The sequence below is a fragment of the Euleptes europaea genome, chromosome 1 (assembly GCF_029931775.1).
Source record: "Euleptes europaea isolate rEulEur1 chromosome 1, rEulEur1.hap1, whole genome shotgun sequence".
Classification (NCBI taxonomy): domain Eukaryota; kingdom Metazoa; phylum Chordata; class Lepidosauria; order Squamata; family Sphaerodactylidae; genus Euleptes; species Euleptes europaea.
Window position 1 is genome coordinate 179,802,151 of NC_079312.1, and position 18,123 is coordinate 179,820,273.

The 18,123-nt window shown below is 50.9% G+C and overlaps 1 protein-coding gene across 1 annotated transcript; it reads left to right on the forward strand.

The window, feature by feature from the left end:
* Positions 1-1,730: 1,730 nt before the first annotated feature.
* On the forward strand, positions 1,731-17,340 carry IKBKG (inhibitor of nuclear factor kappa B kinase regulatory subunit gamma). The gene is made up of 14 exons (XM_056859728.1): positions 1,731-1,851; positions 4,693-4,901; positions 5,592-5,690; positions 6,621-6,794; positions 7,255-7,319; positions 8,678-8,740; positions 9,149-9,239; positions 10,016-10,134; positions 11,403-11,555; positions 12,689-12,785; positions 13,656-13,805; positions 14,676-14,818; positions 15,952-16,013; positions 17,164-17,340. Exons 1-14 carry the CDS (start codon positions 1,740-1,742, stop codon positions 17,319-17,321), a joined length of 1,695 nt encoding a protein of 564 aa, XP_056715706.1. The 5' UTR covers positions 1,731-1,739; the 3' UTR covers positions 17,322-17,340.
* Positions 17,341-18,123: the final 783 nt, after the last annotated feature.

The following is an 18,123-nucleotide window of genomic DNA, read 5'->3' on the forward strand; positions in this document are numbered from 1 at the left end:
GGGCTGTGTAACCGTGGTCTTGGAAGTTCCCTTGGAGGAAATGTTTGCTTTGGAGGGTGGGCGCTGTGGCGTCCCCTCTTGGCTGAACTCTTGCCCCCTCCCCAAACTCCCAAGCGCTCCCCCCCAAAAAAAATATATATATATATATCCAGGAATTTCTTAGGACAGAGTTGGCAATAGTTTGAGCATACTGCCTTTGACCACGGAGGTTCCATTCCCCTCCTAAGAACTGCTTTGAGAGATGAGACCAAAGGTTGGTCTAGTCCCATAAAGGCCAACCGGATGCTTCTGGGCGTAGCGGTTAAGAGCCGTGGACTCTAATCTGCTGAGCCGGGTTCGATTCCCCGCTCCTCCCCTTGAAGCCAGCTGGGGTGGTCTTGGGTTAGTCACAGTTCTCTCAGCCCCACCTCCCTCACAGGGTGTCCGTTGTGGGGAGGGGAAGGGGATTGTAAGCCGGTTTGATTCTCCCTGAAGTGGCAGAGAAAGTCGGCATATAAAAACCAACTCTTCTTCGTCGGGGAAGCTCACAGGCAAGCCATGGAGACAGACAACAATTCTCTTTTGCTTCTCTCCACTCCCTGCATATTCAGTGGTATGTTGCTGCCGAACCAGGAGGTTCTATTTAGCAAAATACCTGCAGGTTTGGGGGCAGAGGCTGAGGAGGACGGGGTTTGGGGACTTCAATGCTATAGAGTCCAATTGGCAAAGTGGCCATTTTTCTCCAGGGGAACTGATCTCTATCAGCTGGAGATCAGTTGTAATAGCAGATCTCCTTCTACCACACTAGACTCTAGAGGTTGCCCACCCTATTGATCTCCCTCTAGGTTTAGCTGTTCTTGTGGAGGATGGGGCTAGCCGTGGCTACAAGTCCAAATGGATACTAGTCATGATGCACCCCTATTCTCTCCAGGATCCGAGGAGCATGCCTGTTATATTAGGTGCTGCAGAGGAACCCAGGCAGAATGGTGCTGCTGGAGTCGTCTTGCTTGTGGGCTTCCTGGAGGCACCTGGCTGGCCACTGTGTGAACAGACGGCTGGACTTGATAGGCCTGGGTCTGATCCAGCAGGGCTTTCCTTATGTTCTCTGCTGTGCTGTAACATTTCAGAGACCAGGTAGAGGCACACATGGTAGAATCCTCCTCCATTCAACAGCAAAATATCCACACACTTAGAAATCTAGTAACTCAGGGAGAAGGCTTCCACACCTTGGCTTTCTTCCCAAAATGTTTCCCATGTGCCAGGGATTTTTTTTTTTTAGACTTTGAGATATGTAAGTCTCCACTGGCGGTATGTAGTGGGCATGTGAATGCACGATTGAATGGATTTGTTTGTGGGTTTTTCAGCGTGGTGTAGCGTTTAAGAGCTGTGGTTTGGAGCAGTGGACTCTCTTCTGGAGAACCGGGTTCGATTCCCCCACTCCCCCCCACGAGCGGCGGAGGCTAATCCGGTGAACTGGATTTGTTTCCCCGCTCCTCCACATGAAGCCAGCTGGGGTGACCTTGGGGTAGTCACAGCTCTCTCAGCCCCACCTACCTCACAGGGTGTCTGTTGTAAGGAGGGGAAGGGAAAGTGATTGTAACCCCTTTTGATTGTTCCTTCAGTGGTAGAGAAAGTCGGCATATAAAAACGAACTCTTCTCCTTCTTCCTCCTTTTTCTATTCCCAGGGCCTGGCTAGATGCTGGCAGCTCCGAAGGGCTGGAGCAGCAACATGGTGCAACCAGGAAGCAGCGATTGTAGCATGATGGGGGAAGATTCTTCTCTGGGCAGAGGGGCCACCCCTCAGCTGCCGCCTGAGCTGGCAGGACAAGAGGTGATTCAGCACTTCTTGGCTGAGAACAGGGACCTCAAAGGTGAGTGGGTTACGGAGCGAAGCCCTGGGCCGTGGCTCAGTGGTAGAGCATCTGCTTGGCATGCAGAAGGTGCCAGGTTCAATCCCCGGCATCTCCAGCTTAAAGGACAAAGAAGCAGGTGATGAGAAAGACCTTTGTCTTTCTGATTGCCTCGTACTGGAAAAAAATTAAAGATGCCTTCTACTGGGCAGTGGTATGAGGAGGTGTGGAAGCTTTTAAATTCAGACAAGGTATCTTCACAACTCAAAGTAGCAAATAACTTACCTTATTCTACAAACTTTTTAAATAGATGGCTCCCTTTTCTAGAATATGTGGAGGGGGCGGGGGCATCACGACAAAAACGGTGTCCACAAAACTATTGTATGATTTGGATTTATTAAGTTCTGCTGAGTGGTATGTTTTCTGTAAAAAGCACTGATGTATAATATCAGAACAAAGTGTAATATTGGAACATATTTTGGAACCAAGTGTTGAAGTATGTCTTGACTGTACAATGATGTTTAACGTACTGATGTTGTATTTTTATTCTTGTTGTTGTCATTATAAACTAAACTCAAAACAAAGAGTTTAAAAAAAGATCTTTGTCTGAGACCCTGGAGAGCTGCTGCCAGTCAAACCTTGATGGACCAAGGCTGACCCTGATAGATCAATGGTCTGACTCAGTAGAAGGGGCTGTGGCTCAGTGGCAGAGCATCTGCTTGGCATGCAGAAGGTCCCAGGTTCAATCCCCGGCGTCTCCAGCTGAAAGGACCAGGCGGTCGGTGATGTGGAAGACCTCAGACTGGGACTGTAGATGATACGGACCTTGATGGACTGATGGTCTGACTCCGTTTAAGGCAGCTTATGTTTGGCAAACGGCCGTGGCTCAGTTAAAAGAATCCGGCAGTAGGTGATGGGGAAAGATACCTCCCCGGGATCCTAGAAAGCTACTGCCAATCTGGGGGCACCGCTGGAATTCTGACACCATGCAGTGGGCACAAACCACAAAATGCCGTCCGCGGGAGGTGGGGCCAGTCACAATATGGCTGCCACAACTCACCTTCAGTCAGACCGTGAAGAGCCTTAGGCTGATCCCAAAGCAATAAAAAAAAATACCTGCAAAGCCAATCAAATCTCTCAGAAGCCTTACCATGAAAAGCCCCCCGCCCAGCCCATTTTTTAAAAGCACTTGGTGGGCAACAGAAAAGGTGTTGGTGGGTGCCCCTGCAATAAAACATTATCAAGAACTAGAGCAGTAGGAAACGGCAGTAAAAGATAGCGAGACAGCAACGATCAACGTGTAAACTCTAAAAAAAAAGAACGGCAGATAAAAAAACCAGTTTTAGCAGCCCTCTGGCATAGATAAAGTCTTTCATTTTCTCTTTTTATCACTCTCAGGGCAACAGTTTGCAGAGCTAATGGAAAGTGGGCCCAGCACCCTCCCCTGTCTAAATTATAATGGTTCAGAGAGGTTATAATTCAAGGCTTAGTTGGTCTGCATAGCTTGTTCTCTTCTGCGCCCTGCTTGCGGGAGGGGCCAGTGGATTATGGAATTGTTATGGACTAGCAGGCGCCTCCTTTTGCGATTCAAATAATTTGAGCCTAGGCCTGTTTTCCTTTTGCTAGACATCAGTGGGATTCAGTTCTCAGTAAGCGCACGTAGGATTGCGGCCTCCTGTAAGGAAGACTAATTTTATTTATCTAGCTGCATTTCTTCCTCACAGAGCTCTCCAGGCGGCTTACAATATAAATAAATGACATAAAATAAAGTACATCAAAAATACAGCCTTACCCAAGGTTTGAAAACATCTTGTGTCAAGTTGCTGTTCACAACGTTGTTGATCTGTAGTTCTTCAAGCAGTATTGCATCAGCCCAGTCGAAGTACAGTTGTAGAATTACCTAAATAAAACTACATTGTGTCTGGTTGAAGTGAGAGCCAGTGTGGTGTAGTGGTTAAGAGCGGTGGTTTGGAGCGGTGGACTCTGATCTGGAGAACCGGGTTTGATTCCCCACTCCTCCGCGTGAGCGGCAGACGCTAATCTGGTGAACTGGGTTGATTTCCACACTCCTCCACATGATCAGCTGGGTGACCTTGGGCTAGTCACACTCTCTCAGACCCACCTACATCACAGGGTGTTTGTGGTGGGGAGGGGGAGGGAAAGTGATTGTAAGCTGGTTAGATTCTTCCTTAAGTGGTGGAGAAAGTCGGCAGATAAAAACCAACTCCTTCTACTCCTTCTACCAGCATTCCCTTTTTTTTCTGCTGTAGAGACTTGTGTGTAGCAGCTCATCACTTGTAAAAATATTTTTAACAATAAATATCTCCTCTTCCATCCCAAATAAAATTAAAAAACAAATAAAACCAAAAAAATTAAAATTGCAAGAAGCAATTAATAGGTGAATAATAATGAAGAAGAAGAAGAGTTGGTTCTTATATGCCAACTTTCTCTCCCACTTAAGGGTGAATCAAACCGGCTTCCAATCACCTTCTCTTCCCCTCCCACAACAGACACCCTGTGAGGGAGGTGGGGCTGAGAGAACTGTGACTAGCCCAAGGTCACCCAGCTGGCTTCATTTGGAGGAGTGGGGAAAACTGTGTATATGACGAATTAATAATATATATTAAAATAATTTATTATTTATAATAAGTGAATAATAAGTTATTTTGCCTCTTGGAGAAATAGATTCTCAAAGCAGGATGGTGCAATCTTCTTGCAGAGTAAAGAGAGGATTTGGCTAGGTATTGTTACGTGGGTGTTCATGCTGGCTCATAAAGCAATGGCACGTGAGGACTCTTGTCTTCTGTGGAGACCCAGGCCCATTGCTCGACACCCCCCCTCCCGAATCTGTTCTCTGGGTAGAAGCCATCCGGCAGAGTAACCACATGCTACGGGAGCGCTACCGGGAGTTCCTACAGTTCCATGATTCCCACAAGGAGGAGAAGGACTTCCTCATGCGCAAGTTCCAGGAGGCCCGGGCCGTTGTGGCAAGCCTGCAGTTGGAACGGGAAGAACTGAGAAGGCGGCTGGAGCAGGCAGTTGGAGAGCTGAAGCCACTGAAGAGCCAACAGGTGACCAGGCGGAAGCTGCCCTGCAGTTCTCCTCTCCCTTACTCCTAGGGTCGCCCATCTCCAGGTACTAGCTGGAGATCTCCCGCTATTACGACTGGTCTCCAGCCGATAGAGATCCGTTCCCCTGGAAAAAATGGCCACTTTGGCCATTGGACTCTATGGCATTGAAGTCCCTCCCCAAACCCTGCCCTCTTCAGGCTCCGCCCCCAAAACCTCCCGCTGGTGGCGAAGAAGGACCTGGCAACCCTACTTACTCCTCCGTAGGTGTTAAAGACCTCTCCCCCTTGAACAAAGGGGTTATGTCTTGGAATCAAGAACATGGGGCTATCAGAGAATGATTGGCGTGTGTTGTTTTGCTTTCCTTTGAGAGCCAGCGTGGTGTAGAGGTTAAGAGCAGTGGTTTGGAGCGGTAGACTCTAATCTGGAGAACCGGGTTTGATTCCCCACTCCTCCGCATGAGCGGTGGAGGCTAATCTGGTGAACTGGGTTGGTTTCCCCACTCTTACACACAAAGCCAGCTGGGTGACCTTGAGCAAGTCACATTCTCTCAGCCCATGTACTTCTTAGGGTGTCTGTTGTGGGGAGAGGAAGGGAAGGTGGTTGTAAGCCGGTTTGAGTCTTCCTTAAGTGGTAGAGGAAGTTGGCATTAAACACCAACTCTTCTTCCTTCTTCTTCCTTCCTGTCCGCAGGCTGCTTCTCCGCCATCTTCTCCAGAGAAGGGGACCTCTGGAGCACAGGAAGAGCCAGATGCTGTGACCCTTACTCAAGAAGAGGCCATACTTGTCAAGGTAAGACTTTGTGTCTCCATCTAGTGGATAAGTAAAATGTGAGTCTCATGTAGGCCTGGGGGAATAGCTCAGACTGCCACCTTCCCCAGGGAGCCATTCAGATTTGGGTGCAGTTGAGGTTCAGATTCATTGGTACATTTGGATTCTCTGGTCTGGTTCAGCCACTCATTTTTTTAAAACCCGGTTCGGAAACCTGCTTCAAAAACTCATCCATTTATTTGAAATAGATCAACGGGGGACTTTCATGGTTATGGTCCCAATTAGAGCTCTGAAAAGAAAAAATATCAGTATTTTTTGGAGAAGGCCCGCAGCACAGATCTACATTAATTCCACACCACCCCGATTCTCTGGAGCCCAGGTAATGGGGGGTGGCGTGAAATTGCTTTAGATTTGTGCTGCGGGTCTTCCCCGGGCCCGAGAAAGCATGTAGCACAGATCTACAGTAATTCCATGCCGCTCCAGAGTCAAGGCGGCATGAAATTGATTCAGAGGCAGGTAAGTAAGAGGAGAGGTGGGGGGCAGAAATGGCGGCGGGGCCAAAGTGGATGCTCTTGCCTGTTTCTGTAGGGATGCAGGCCGTTCCATACCGCTCAGGAGCGGGCGGTTATTGAAACGCTTATTTTGAACCCAGCGCTATTGCAGACAGAATTCAGTTCAAGTTAAGTTGCAGGACAACCTGAGAAAGTTTAGGACTCCGTTCTGGTTAACGGACGAGCCCTCTGTCTGAACTGGATTCCGATTCCATTTGATTCCCCGGTTCTCAAAGTCGCCATCTGTCACAAATTCTGGTTCTGACGTTTTAAAATGAGTTCCCAAATTGCAAGTGCTGGTCAGAGGGGGTTAGACGTTGAGATCCAGTGAGGTTTTCTTGTTCTAAACCTGCTGCCCCCAGTTACGCACTTTCTTTTCCCCTTCCTTGCGCCTCGCCAGGTCCCTGAAATACCAACCCAGCAGAAAGAGGGGCTGAAGGGAGATCTGAAGGCGCTCCAAGAAGCCAACGAGGCCCTGGAGAAGGAGAAGCTGGCCTTGCAAGCTGTGATCTGCACACTGCAACAAGCGGCAAAGGGCTCAAGGCCCTCAGAAGAGTCTCAAGTGAAGATTAAAGTAAGAGTTTGGGGCAGAACTTGGCGCGGAGTGGTCAGCTGCAGAACTGCAGTCAAAAGCTCTGCTCGCGACCTGAGTTCGATCCCGACGGAAGTTGGGTTCAGGTAGCCGCCTCGAGGTTGACTTAGTTTTCCATCCGTCCGAGGTTGGTAAAATGAGTACCCAGCTTGTTGGGGGTAAAGGGAAGATGACCGGGGAAGGCGATGGTAAACCACCCCGTAAACATAGTCTGCCTAGTAAACATCATGATGTGACGTCACCCCATGGGTCAGTAATGACCTGGTGCTTGCACAGGGGACGACCTTTACCTTTGGGACAGAAGGGGAGCAGTGCAGGCTGGGTCAAGGATTAGCGATAGGGATGAAACTTTGATGGAGTTCTGGAAAGTCCTCTAGTTAAGGGTGAGAGCAGCTGGAGCCGGGAGGGAGGAGCTGATGATGTTGTACAACTTCCTTGCCAGGAGAACGGTCTTCCGGCAGAGCGCCCTCTGGAGATGGAGTCTTTCCAGGGTTCGGGGGGTGACAGGTAAGGTCAAGCCAGGCTTACGTGTGTTTATAAGCCTGCTGTTGTGAGAATGTCTCATTGTTCAGTCCAGGGTGCTTTTAGGTATGCATTACTTATGCATTACTGTTACATAAAATAATAACTCAGTGCAGAGGACAGGAATAAGTCTAGCCCAGGAGAGCCAGCGTGGTGTAGTGGTTAAGAGCTGTGGTTTGGAGCGGTGGACTCTGATCCGGAGAACCGGGTTTGATTCCCCACTCCACCACATGAGCGGTGGAAGCACTGTTTTAAATTTTTTTTGTAAAAGTCTTGGTGATCTAGGGGAGAAGGGGTGGTCTTTTCTGGGGGATTAGGGAAGGGGAAACCTGCCTTGGGGAAGCCCCGTTGCCGCTGGCTATACCCGCAGCCAAGTCGGCAACAGGAAGACCCAACAAAATCCCATCCCCGTGTGGAAGCCGCCTTAATGTCGTTGAAATGTTTTGTAAATGTATCCCCTATGAATAGTTAACCTGGAAAAAGGAAGTTAAAACTATTCACTTTGGTGTTGTAGCCATATGTTCTGCTACCAGTTATTTATTACAAAACAATTCATTTTTGCAAATGGAGTTATTGGACCGGGGCAGGAGTTGGTAGTGGAATTTGTCGGGCGCGGTGGTGGTGGTGGTTAGGCTGCCTTACTAAGATAGATAGATTATTTATTTACGGCCTTAGCCAGATAAAACAAGATAAAACAGAAAACATGGACTAATAAATTCTTGCAAACAAAGAATTACAGTCCGAGTCTTATAACACTTAAAAAGAAAATTACAGCTGGGACACATCTGTCAATTGCGCTAAGAGGCTATTCTATGGCGTAGAATTTTCATTGCTGCCATGCAAAATTTCACAACCTGAAGAGTGATTGAAGGATTATCCCCTTGTAGGAGCATCTCAGTCCTTTCTCCTGCCCTGTCAGGTCCCATTCTCGATAAGCGGGGCTCAATAAACTTTGAACGGGGTAATGTATAAAAATTGCAGTTCAGGAGGGCATGCTCAACAGTTTCTAAGTCCCCTGATTTGCAAGGGCAGAATCTCTCCTCCCAGGGTGTCTTCTTAAATTTCTCCTCTAGCGTAGCAGAAGGTAAGGCTGCATATCTGGCCAGGGTAAAGGCCCTTCTATAATTATTTATCTCTAAATAGTGGAGATAGGCTGCTGGTGCTAGGATGTATTTAGAATGGAGGGGTGCCACGAATAGAGGCGCCCTTGCTAAATCTTACTAAGTATCAAAACAAGACCTGGCCTACAGGTTTTTCAGTTGCTGGAGGCAGAGGCAGGAGTGGGAACCGCAAAGCAGATTGTAGGAAATTTTACACGGCCGCAATTCGTTTTCTCTTTGCAGGAGGGGTTCTGGTGGGGAACGGGCAGAGCAGCTGGGACAGAAGCTGAAGGAGTCGGAGGAGGAGTAAGTTGGTACTAATAGGCCCCCTGCTAGGCCTCGTAGAGTGTACTCTGCCTTATTTGGGGGGGGTGCGTCCCTCGACAGTTCCACCTTATTTTTGCCAACGGGCCACGAGACCTGGAGGAAGGGCTGAGGGACTTGGGAATGTTCTGTTTGGAGAAGAGGAGGTTCGGGGGGGGGGGACACAATTGCCAGCGTGACGTCGGGGTTAAGAATGGTGGATGCCAGCGGTGGAGCTGGAGAACCAGGTTTGATTCCCCGCTCTTCCACATGAGCGGCGGGCTCTAACCTGGTGAACCAGATGTGACCCAGCAGGTTAGTAATCGGCCTGGTTTGGGTGTCGTGATTGGCTAGTAGAGCTTGTAGCGGGCATGTCGTCATTTGCCGCTGACACTCGTTCCATAACTACAGGAAAGCAGCTCTTCGCCAACAGCTGGCTTTGGCCCAGGAGGAGTCGACCCGCTTAGCGGCCCGGCAGCAAGAGACCCAGCAGCAGTTGCAGGTAAACGCTGCGGCCGCTCCCCCGAGTCCGGGAAGCGAAAAGAGGCAGGGCTTCTGTCCGTTCCCCGCCTCAGAGCCAGCGTGGTGTCGGGAGCTAGTGTGGTGTAGTGGTTAAGAGCAGCGGTTTGGAGCAGTGGGTTCTGATCTGGAGAACTGGGGTCGATTCCCCACTCCTCTACATGAGCAGTGGACTCTGATCTGGAGAACAGGGATTGATTCCCCCACTCCTCTACATGACCGGCAGAGGCTAATCTGGTGAACTGGGTTGGTTTCTCCACTCCTACACGTGAAGCCAGCTGGGTGACCTTGGGCAAGTCACTCTCTCTCAGCCCCACCTACCTCACCGGGTGTGGAAGGGAAGGTGATTGTAAGCCGGTTTGAGTCTCCCTTAAAGGTAAAGGTCCCCTGTGCAATCACCTGGTCATTCCTGACCCGTGGCGTGACGTCACATCCCGATGTTTACGAGGCAGACTTTTGTTTACGGGGTGGTTTGCCAGTGCCTTCCCCCGTCATCTTCCCTTTACCCCCAGCAGCAAGCTGGGTGCTCATTTTACCGACCTCGGAAGGATGGAAGGCTGAGTCAACCTTGAGCCGGCTACCTGAAACCGACTGCCGTCGGGATCGAACTCAGGTCGTGAGCAGAGCTTGGACTGCAGGACTGCAGCTTTACCACTCTGTGCCATAGGGCTCCTTGGGTCTCCCTTCAGTGGTAGAGAAAGTCGGCATATAAAACCCAACTCTTCTTCTTCTGACCTGTGACGCTTTCCCCTTCCACAGCAGGTTGGGGAGGACAAGGTCTCCTTGAAAGCCCAGGTCACCTCGCTGCTGGGGGAACTGCGGGAGAGCCAGAGCCGGCTGGAGACCAGCATGCAGGAGAAGAAGGAGCTGGAGGAAAGGTGAGGGGCCCGGCCGGAGGCTCGTGGGGGTTTGGCTCTCGCGTATGCTGGCCCCTGGCTGGCAGGCCCTCCCTGCCTGCCCAGTGATGTAGCCGTGAGGGCACAATGCCTTGGCACTGCCCCACAGCCTTTCCCCTCTGGGCACACTGGCCCCAGAGGCCGCGCGATAATCCCAGGCAGCTGCAGGCCCGGCCCCGGGAGACCGAAGCAGAGTGGCTCAGTCGCCTCGTGGTGCAGAAGTAGAAGGCCGCCTCGAATGCCGACAGCTCTCTTGGACCTTGTCGGCAGAATCTGTCGTCTGGCAAGAGGAGAAACAGGCTTGGCCCCTCATCGGAGAGCAGGGCTCTCCGATTCTCCCCGCGGCGCTGAAGAAAAGATCCTTAGCTGTGGATCGGGGATGACCGGCAGTCCTTTTAGGAGTTCCACAAAAGCGCCGCCAGAAGAATAGCAGGAAAATGCTGAGCAGTTGCAGATTGATCTTTGGTATTTCCCTCCGTCACTTGTGGCGCTGAAGGGGCCAGCAGGTTTCCTCTTCAAGGCAGCCGTCATGATGGACAGGTTCAAGAAACCGCTGCTCGTAAACTGGGCCTCGAAAGCGGCCTACTTCTCCCACCAAGCCCCGGAAGGGGTCCACCGCTTCCAACTCTATGGCAGAGACGACTATCGAAGGTGCATAGAAAACTTGTCCCAACTCAGCAGCGTCCCTCTTTATTTACCTCTAAAGCAGACGTCCCCAGGTGTTTTTAGAAAGCGTGTGGGGCTTTTGCGTAGCACGGCTTCTGAAAGTCTGACCCGCTGTGCTGGTTTTTAAAAGTTGCTTTGGCAATAGCTGCCCCCGCAGCACAACAATCTTTGCTGCATGACCGAAGGTGTATACAAGAAAATATTTTTAAACAATATCTTCATTTTAAAAGACAGTCCTGTTAAACAGAACTTCTCCCAGAAGCGCTGGAGAGTTACTGTCAGATGTAATCTCACTCCCTGACATTTTGTGGTTTCTGCCTCTCGTACCGGTAGTCCCCTGTGCGAGCACCGGGTCATTCCTGACCTACAGGGTGACGTCACATCCCGACGTTTCCTAGGCAGACAATGTTGGCAGGGTGGTTTGCCACTGCCTTCCCCAGTACTTCCTCGGAGTTCTCCTGTCAAAGTACTAACCAAGCCTGACCCTGCCTAGCTTCGGAGATCGGGCTGGCCTGGGCCAATCAAGATCAGGGCAAGCATCCCTTAGTTGGCAGGTAGAGTTCTGTTACCTTTGTTTCCTTCAGGGTCTGTGGGGCCGGCGAGCAGCTGCAGCACCTGGAAAAGGAGGCGGAGGCCCGCACCAAGCAGCACAGCGTTCAGGTAGACCAACTGCGGCTGAAAGTGCAGGACCTGGAGAGCGCCCTGCGGGTGGAGAGGCAGAGCGCCACGGAGGAGAAGTGAGTACTTTTAGAGGCCAGGCGGAAGGGCAGACAGCGTGGTGTAGGGGAGGGTCCCTGGCTCAACGGCAGAGCATCTGCTTGGCATGCAGAAGGTCCCAGGTTCAATCCCCAGCATCTCCAGTTAAAGGGACCAGGCAGGCAGGTTATGGGAAAGACCCCTGCCTGAGACCCTGGAGAGCTGCTGCCAGTCTGAGCAGACAGTACTGACCTTGATGGACCAAGGGTCTGATTCAGGACAAGGCAGCTTTGTGTGTTCATGTGTAGTGGTTAAGAGCAGCGGACTCTAATCTGGAGGTTCGATTCCTCAGTCCTCCACATGAAGCCTGCTGGGTGACCCTGGGCCAGTCACAGTTCTCTCTGAACTCTCAGCCCCACTTACCTCGCAAGAAGTCTGTTGTGGGGAGAGGAAGGGAAGGCAATTGTATGCCGGTTTGATTAAGAACATAAGAAAAGCCCTGCTGGATCAGATCAAGGTCCAGCAAGTCCACAGTCTGTTCACACAGTGGCCAACCAGGTGCCTCTAGGAAGCCCACAAGCAAGACGGCTGCAGCAGCACCATCCTGCCTGTGCTCCACAGCACCTAATATAACAGGCAGGCACCTCTGATCATGGAGAGAATAGGTATGCATCATGACTAGTAGCCATGGATACCCCTCTCCTCCATGAACGTGTCCACTCTTAAAGCCTTCCAAGTTGGCAGCCATCGCCAAATCCTGGGGCAGGGAGTTCCACAATTTAACTATGCGTTGTGTGAAGAAGTACTTTGATCTGTTTTGAATTTCTCACCCTCCAGCATCAGCAGAAGAACCTGTGTTCTGGTATTATGAGAGAGGGAGAAAAGCTTCTCCCTGCCCACTCTCTCCATACCATGCATAATTTATAGATCTCCATCATGTCTCCCCTTAATCACCTTCTTTCCAGGCTAAACAGCCTTAAGCTCTTTAACCGCTCCTCATAGGGCAGTTGCTCTAGCCCCTGATAGTTTTGGTTGCTCTTTTCTTCACCTTCTCCTTAAAAGGTAGAGAAAAAAGGCACATAAAAACCAACGCTACTACTTCTTCCAAGCATTGTCCACTCTGAACTGTGTGGTGAGTTGCCATCATCCGGTGCTTTCTGTCTTCCCTGTACAGGAAAAAACTTGCCCAGCTCCAGGGGGCTTATCACCAACTCTTCCAGGAGTACGATACCCACATCAAAGCCAGCATGGAGAACGAGAAGCGAATCAAGGTGGGAGAAAGCCCGCGAGCTGCAAAGGAAGAGCTTGGGTGGTGCGGGAGGGATCGTGGCAATCTGGCCCTCTCTTGCGTTCCTTTCAGTTGAGGTAGACAAGAGTAGAAACAGATTAAGGCCAAAAGGAAGGGGCAAACTGGCCGTCCACATGGGGCAGGGAAGGAGGCAGTGGGGACTGGCTGGGAAGAGTGGTGTAGCATGGTGAAGTGGTTAAGAGCCATGGACTCTAATCTGGAGATCCACACGAAGCCAGCTGGGTGACCTTGGGCCAGTCTCAGTTCTCTCCGAACTCTCTCAGCCCCACCTACCTCACAGGGTGTCTGTTGTGGGGAGGGGAAGGGAAGGTGATTGTAAGCCAGCTTGAGACTCCTTTAAAAAAAAAGAGAAAATTGGGACCAGCGTGGTGTAGTGTTTAAGAGCTGTGGACTCGAATCTGGTGAACTGGGTTGGTTTCCCCACTCCTACACATGAATCCGGCTGGGTGACCTTGGGCTAGTCTCAGCTCTTTTAGAGCTCTCTCAGCCCCACCTACCCCACAGGGTGCCTGTTGTGAACTGGGTTGGTTTCCCCGCTCCTCCACACTAAGCCAGCTGGGTGACTTTGGGCTAGTCACAGCTTTCTTAGAGCTCTCTCAGCCCTACCTTCCTCACAGGGTGCCTGTTGTGGAGAGAGAAAGGGGATTGTAAGCCAGTTTGATTCTTCCTTAAGTGGTAGAGAAAGCTGGCATATAAAAACCCACTCCTCTTCTTCTTCTCACGGTGGGGTGGGAGGCTTTTCCCTCCAGGTCTGCCCCCCGGGAACAAGAGCACGGTCCACACATATCTCAGACTCCCGCTACTCACTGCTGTCTCCGTCCCCCTTTCTCAGGTCTTGGACCAGCAGGTTGCCGAGCTGTCTGACCAGCTGCAGCAAGCAGAGGAGGCCCTGGTGGCCAAGCAGGAGCTGATCGACAAGCTGAAGGAGGAGGCCGAGCAGCACAAAACAATCATGGAAACGGTGCCAGTGCTCAAGGCACAGGTGAGACTAAGGTGGTGGTGGGGGGGGGGTCCCGAAGCCTTGCTGGGCGAAAACCAGACTGGTGGCCAGTCGGAAGCCTTGCTGGGGGAAACCCCTCCTACTTTCTAAAAAAAAACATTTGGCAGGCACCAGGAAAGGTGTCATAGTGCCAATTGGTGATCCCGGGTTTAGGGGGTGAAGCGGGGCTGAAAATGGATGGTGGAGGGGAGGAGGGGTCAACCTCTAAGCCAGCGGTTCCCAAACTGTGCTCCACGGAGCACTTGGTGCTCCGCAAAACATCTCCTAGCGCTCCGTGAAGAGATTGGAAAGAAAAATATCTACTGTCGTTGGTTTAGTATATAGGCACTAGGTGAAAATTAGTGCTCCATGAAGAATTCCTTTCTTGAAAAGCGTTCCATGACTCAAAGGCTGTTTATGCTTGGTAATTAGCAGGTCGTTCCAGGCTGAAGTGCCCCGCATATATATTTTTTATTTCTTCACTGAGAAGCCGGCGCATTCCTGCTTCGCATTTCTTAAGAGCCCCTTTAACACTCCACCCCCTTTATTTGCTCCGCCCCCGCATCAAAGCATTTACTGAAGGAACCATGAAAAATCACAGCCACGGCTTAGCTATGCAAATGACCATTGCTAAAGGCTATACAAATAAAGGAGAAGGCAAGTGGGTGGTGGTGGAATTTGTTTGACTTCCTCTTTCATCGGGACTGTGAAAAGTCATTTTAAGGGTCGGATTTCAAAAATCAGCATTGAGCGAGGAGCAGAATTGACCCTGCATAAATGGCCAAAAGGTTTGGGACCCGCTGCTCTAAACAAAGCACGTGAGCAGCACAGCCTGCAGAGTGAAGTAACAGACACCCCCCCTTCTACATTCAGGCGGATATCTACAAGACTGACTTCCTGGCGGAGCGTCACGCTCGGGAGAAGCTCCACGAACAGCGAGAGGCCCTGCTGGAGCAGCTGGCACAGCTGCAGAGGGACTGCGAGAAGCTGAAAGCCGACTCGGAGGGGGCCAGCCGGTGAGTGGGTAAAATGCCGAGGGCCGTTGTTGAGACTGGCATCTTGAGCGCGAGATTTTTTTTGCTTCAGTCACATTGAATTCGATACCACCCTATAGCAGATGGTGGCAGCTTTCTTTCTTTTTAAATCCGCTGTTGTGGCATTTGTTAGAGGAAGAGGCGTTGGTTGCACCCCCTAGCCGTGCAAGGTTAAACTTTTACCCACCCCACCCCCCGCTTGCGGCATGCATCTCCGAACAAGAACGCAAGCAGCCACTAATGGCTAAAATCACTGTTGGACATGTTCTTGGAGGAGAGGGCTATCCATGGCTACTAGTAAAAATGAATACTAGTCATGATGCACACCTATTCTCTCCAGTCTCAGAGAAGCAGGCCTGTTATATTAGGTGCCGTGGAGCGCAGGCAGGATAATGCTGCAGTCGTCTTGTTTGTGGGCTTGCTAGAGGCACTTTGTTGGCCACTGTGTGAACAGACTGCTGGACTCGATGGGCCTTGGTCTGATCCAGCTGGGCTTTTCTTATGTTCTTATGGAGGATGCATGGTTTGGAGAGTGCACAGGGAGAAGCTTTTCTCCCTCTCATGATACCAGAATGCGGGGTCATCTGCTGAAGCTGGAGGGTGAGAGATTCAAAACAGATAAAAGCAAGTATTTCTTCACACAACGCATAGTTAAACAGTGGAACTCCCTGCCCCAGGATGTGGGGATGGCTGCCAACTTGGAAGGCTTCTAGAGGGGAGTGGACATGTTCATGGAGCAGAGGACTATCCATGGCTACTAGTCCAAATGGATACTAGTCATGATGAATACCTATTCTCACCTGTCTTAGAGGAGCATGGCTATTATACGAGGTGCTTCCTAGAGGCACTTCATTGGCCACGGTGTGAACAGGCTGCTGGACTCAGTGGGCCTTGATCTGATCCGGCATGGCTTTTCTTAAGTCATTGCCGAAGTCCGCTAGGGTCATTTTTTTTAAGTTAATGTCATTGTTTCCCAAAACACAGTATTTGACTGGCTGTACGGTAGTTTGCAGCGCCAGCGTGTTGCCTCTGCCAAATGGAACACAACACACTAACATCACTTATAGGGAAGGAGCATTCAGGCTGACGCTCGGTGTTTTCTCTTCTCCCCGTAGGGCTCTGATGGAGGAGATGAGGAATCGCCATGCGGAGATGCGCCCCCCGCCTTCTCAGACACGTGAGTACTGGAACGCCCTTCATATGACCTCTCTCTCTCTCTGTGTGTGTGTGTGTGAGAGAGAGAGAGAGAGAGACATACAATACCTAACAGAAGTAAAATCAAATTGTACAGGCAAAAACTGACTTACAAAGCAGGCTGTGACCCATGAAAGCTCCTATTGAAATAAATGTTGCAAGGCTTTACAACAGGCTAAACCTGCTGCCCCCTTTGGGAAATTGGGGACTCAAACCCTGGGGCTATGGTCTCAATGCTCCTCACCCCCCATGCCACGAGGGTTGAAGCTCTTGTCAGGGCGCCAGCATGGATCGAGACTGACTGCAGGAAGCTGAAGTCGCTCAGCCGTACCTGGGTTGTGGAAGCCTCGGGACCCAGGCAGCAAGTACCGCGGAGTGCTGAAACGATCGATGCATCAGCCTCTTTCAGAGCACGGGGCGTTAGGAACGCTTCTGCCATTGCCTGACTAGGGGTCCCCAAACTTTTTTGAGCCCACGGGCACCTTTGGAATGCTGCCCTAGCGCGGTGGGCGCAACCACAAAACGGCTGCTGTGGCTTTAGTCACATAGTGGAGATCCTTGTGTTTTGGTAGTGGTTGCCAAAGCTAGTTTTTAACCATCTGCATAGCCAAATCTCCAATGACAAATCAGAAGCCTTGCTGGGGAAAAGTCCCACCTGGCCCCACCCACTTTTGGAAACCACCTGGCGAGCCACAAGCACCATTTTGGGGATGCCTGGCCTAGTTGAAATATTTTTTTGGGGGGGGTACTTCGAGTTCAGCATATATTCAGTGTGTTGTAGTGGCTAAGAGCAGCAGACTCTAAATCTGGAGGACCGGGTTCGATTCCCCACTTCTACACACGAACAGTGGCCTCTGATCTGGAGAACCGGGTTTGATCTCCCCACTCCTCCACATGAGCGGCGGAGGCTAGTCTGGTGAACTGGATTTGTTTCCCCACTCCTACACATGAAGCCAGCTGGGTGACCGTGGGCTAGTCACAGTTCTCTCCAAACTCTCTCAGCCCCGCTTACCTCACCGTGGTGCCTGGGGGGTGGGGGAGGGAAGGCGATTGTAAGCCGCTTTGAGACTCCTTAAAGGTAGAGGGGAAAAAGCAGGGTCTAAAAACCAACTCCTTCATTCTCGCCCTTCCAGCTTACATGATGGGCGCCGCCCAGTTCCACCCCCAGCTGACCACGGGGCCAAGGCACAGCATGGCCGAAGAGCAGCCGGATTACTGCTGCCCCAAATGCCAGTACCAGGCTCCGGACATGGACACGCTACAAATCCACATCATGGACTGCATCCTGTGATGGCGAGGAAGGGAGTGTTCCAGCCCACGACACGTGCTTCTTCTTGCTGCGTTGCCTTAATCGGAGCCCAGCAGTTCGGCTGCTACAAGTTGACCTTGGACGATTCGCTCCTCTCCCCCAAACTGCCCCCCTTTTACAAATTTAACTTTTTTTCCTTCTCCTTCAAGTGTGGCCGAGCCTGCTGCTGTCTTTAGGGGCTCCGCTGCACTAGCAGCCACGGGGAGAAGGGGTTTTTTGCACTGCTCCACGGATTGTTCTGAACAATGTTGTGGTCTGCTGTATAGGCCAGGCCAAGGGCCCCTGGAGGGCAAGAACAAGCGGGGGCTGGGCTCATTCAGGGTAAACAAGCACAGGTAAGTGCTCTCATTCTGGGTTTGCTAAAAGATGTCCCGGTGTACTTTCTTGCCTCCCGAGTCCCTTCCCGGCCACGTGAACCACCTTCTAGGCTGACCCTGTAGTGCCTTCAACATTTCCTCAGCCCGACTGACGAGGTGGAAAATGATAGAAAACCATATGGGGGGGGACACACACAGAGACATTTTCCTCTGGTTTCTGCAGCCATTGGAGAGCACCACTATATAACTCTTGCCTAACGTTAATTAAAGCAACAAAATTCAAGATTTCTTATTTCTGCCAGCCGTTCTTTTGTGCTAAGGCTCAATCCTTCCAGCAAAACTGACCTAGCAGTAGAAATGACTAAACTGAGGCTGTTGTACTTTGGTCCCATTATGAGAAGACCAGAATCGCTGGAAAAGGCAATCATGCTAGGAAAAGTTGAGGGCAGCAGGAAAAGAGGAAGACC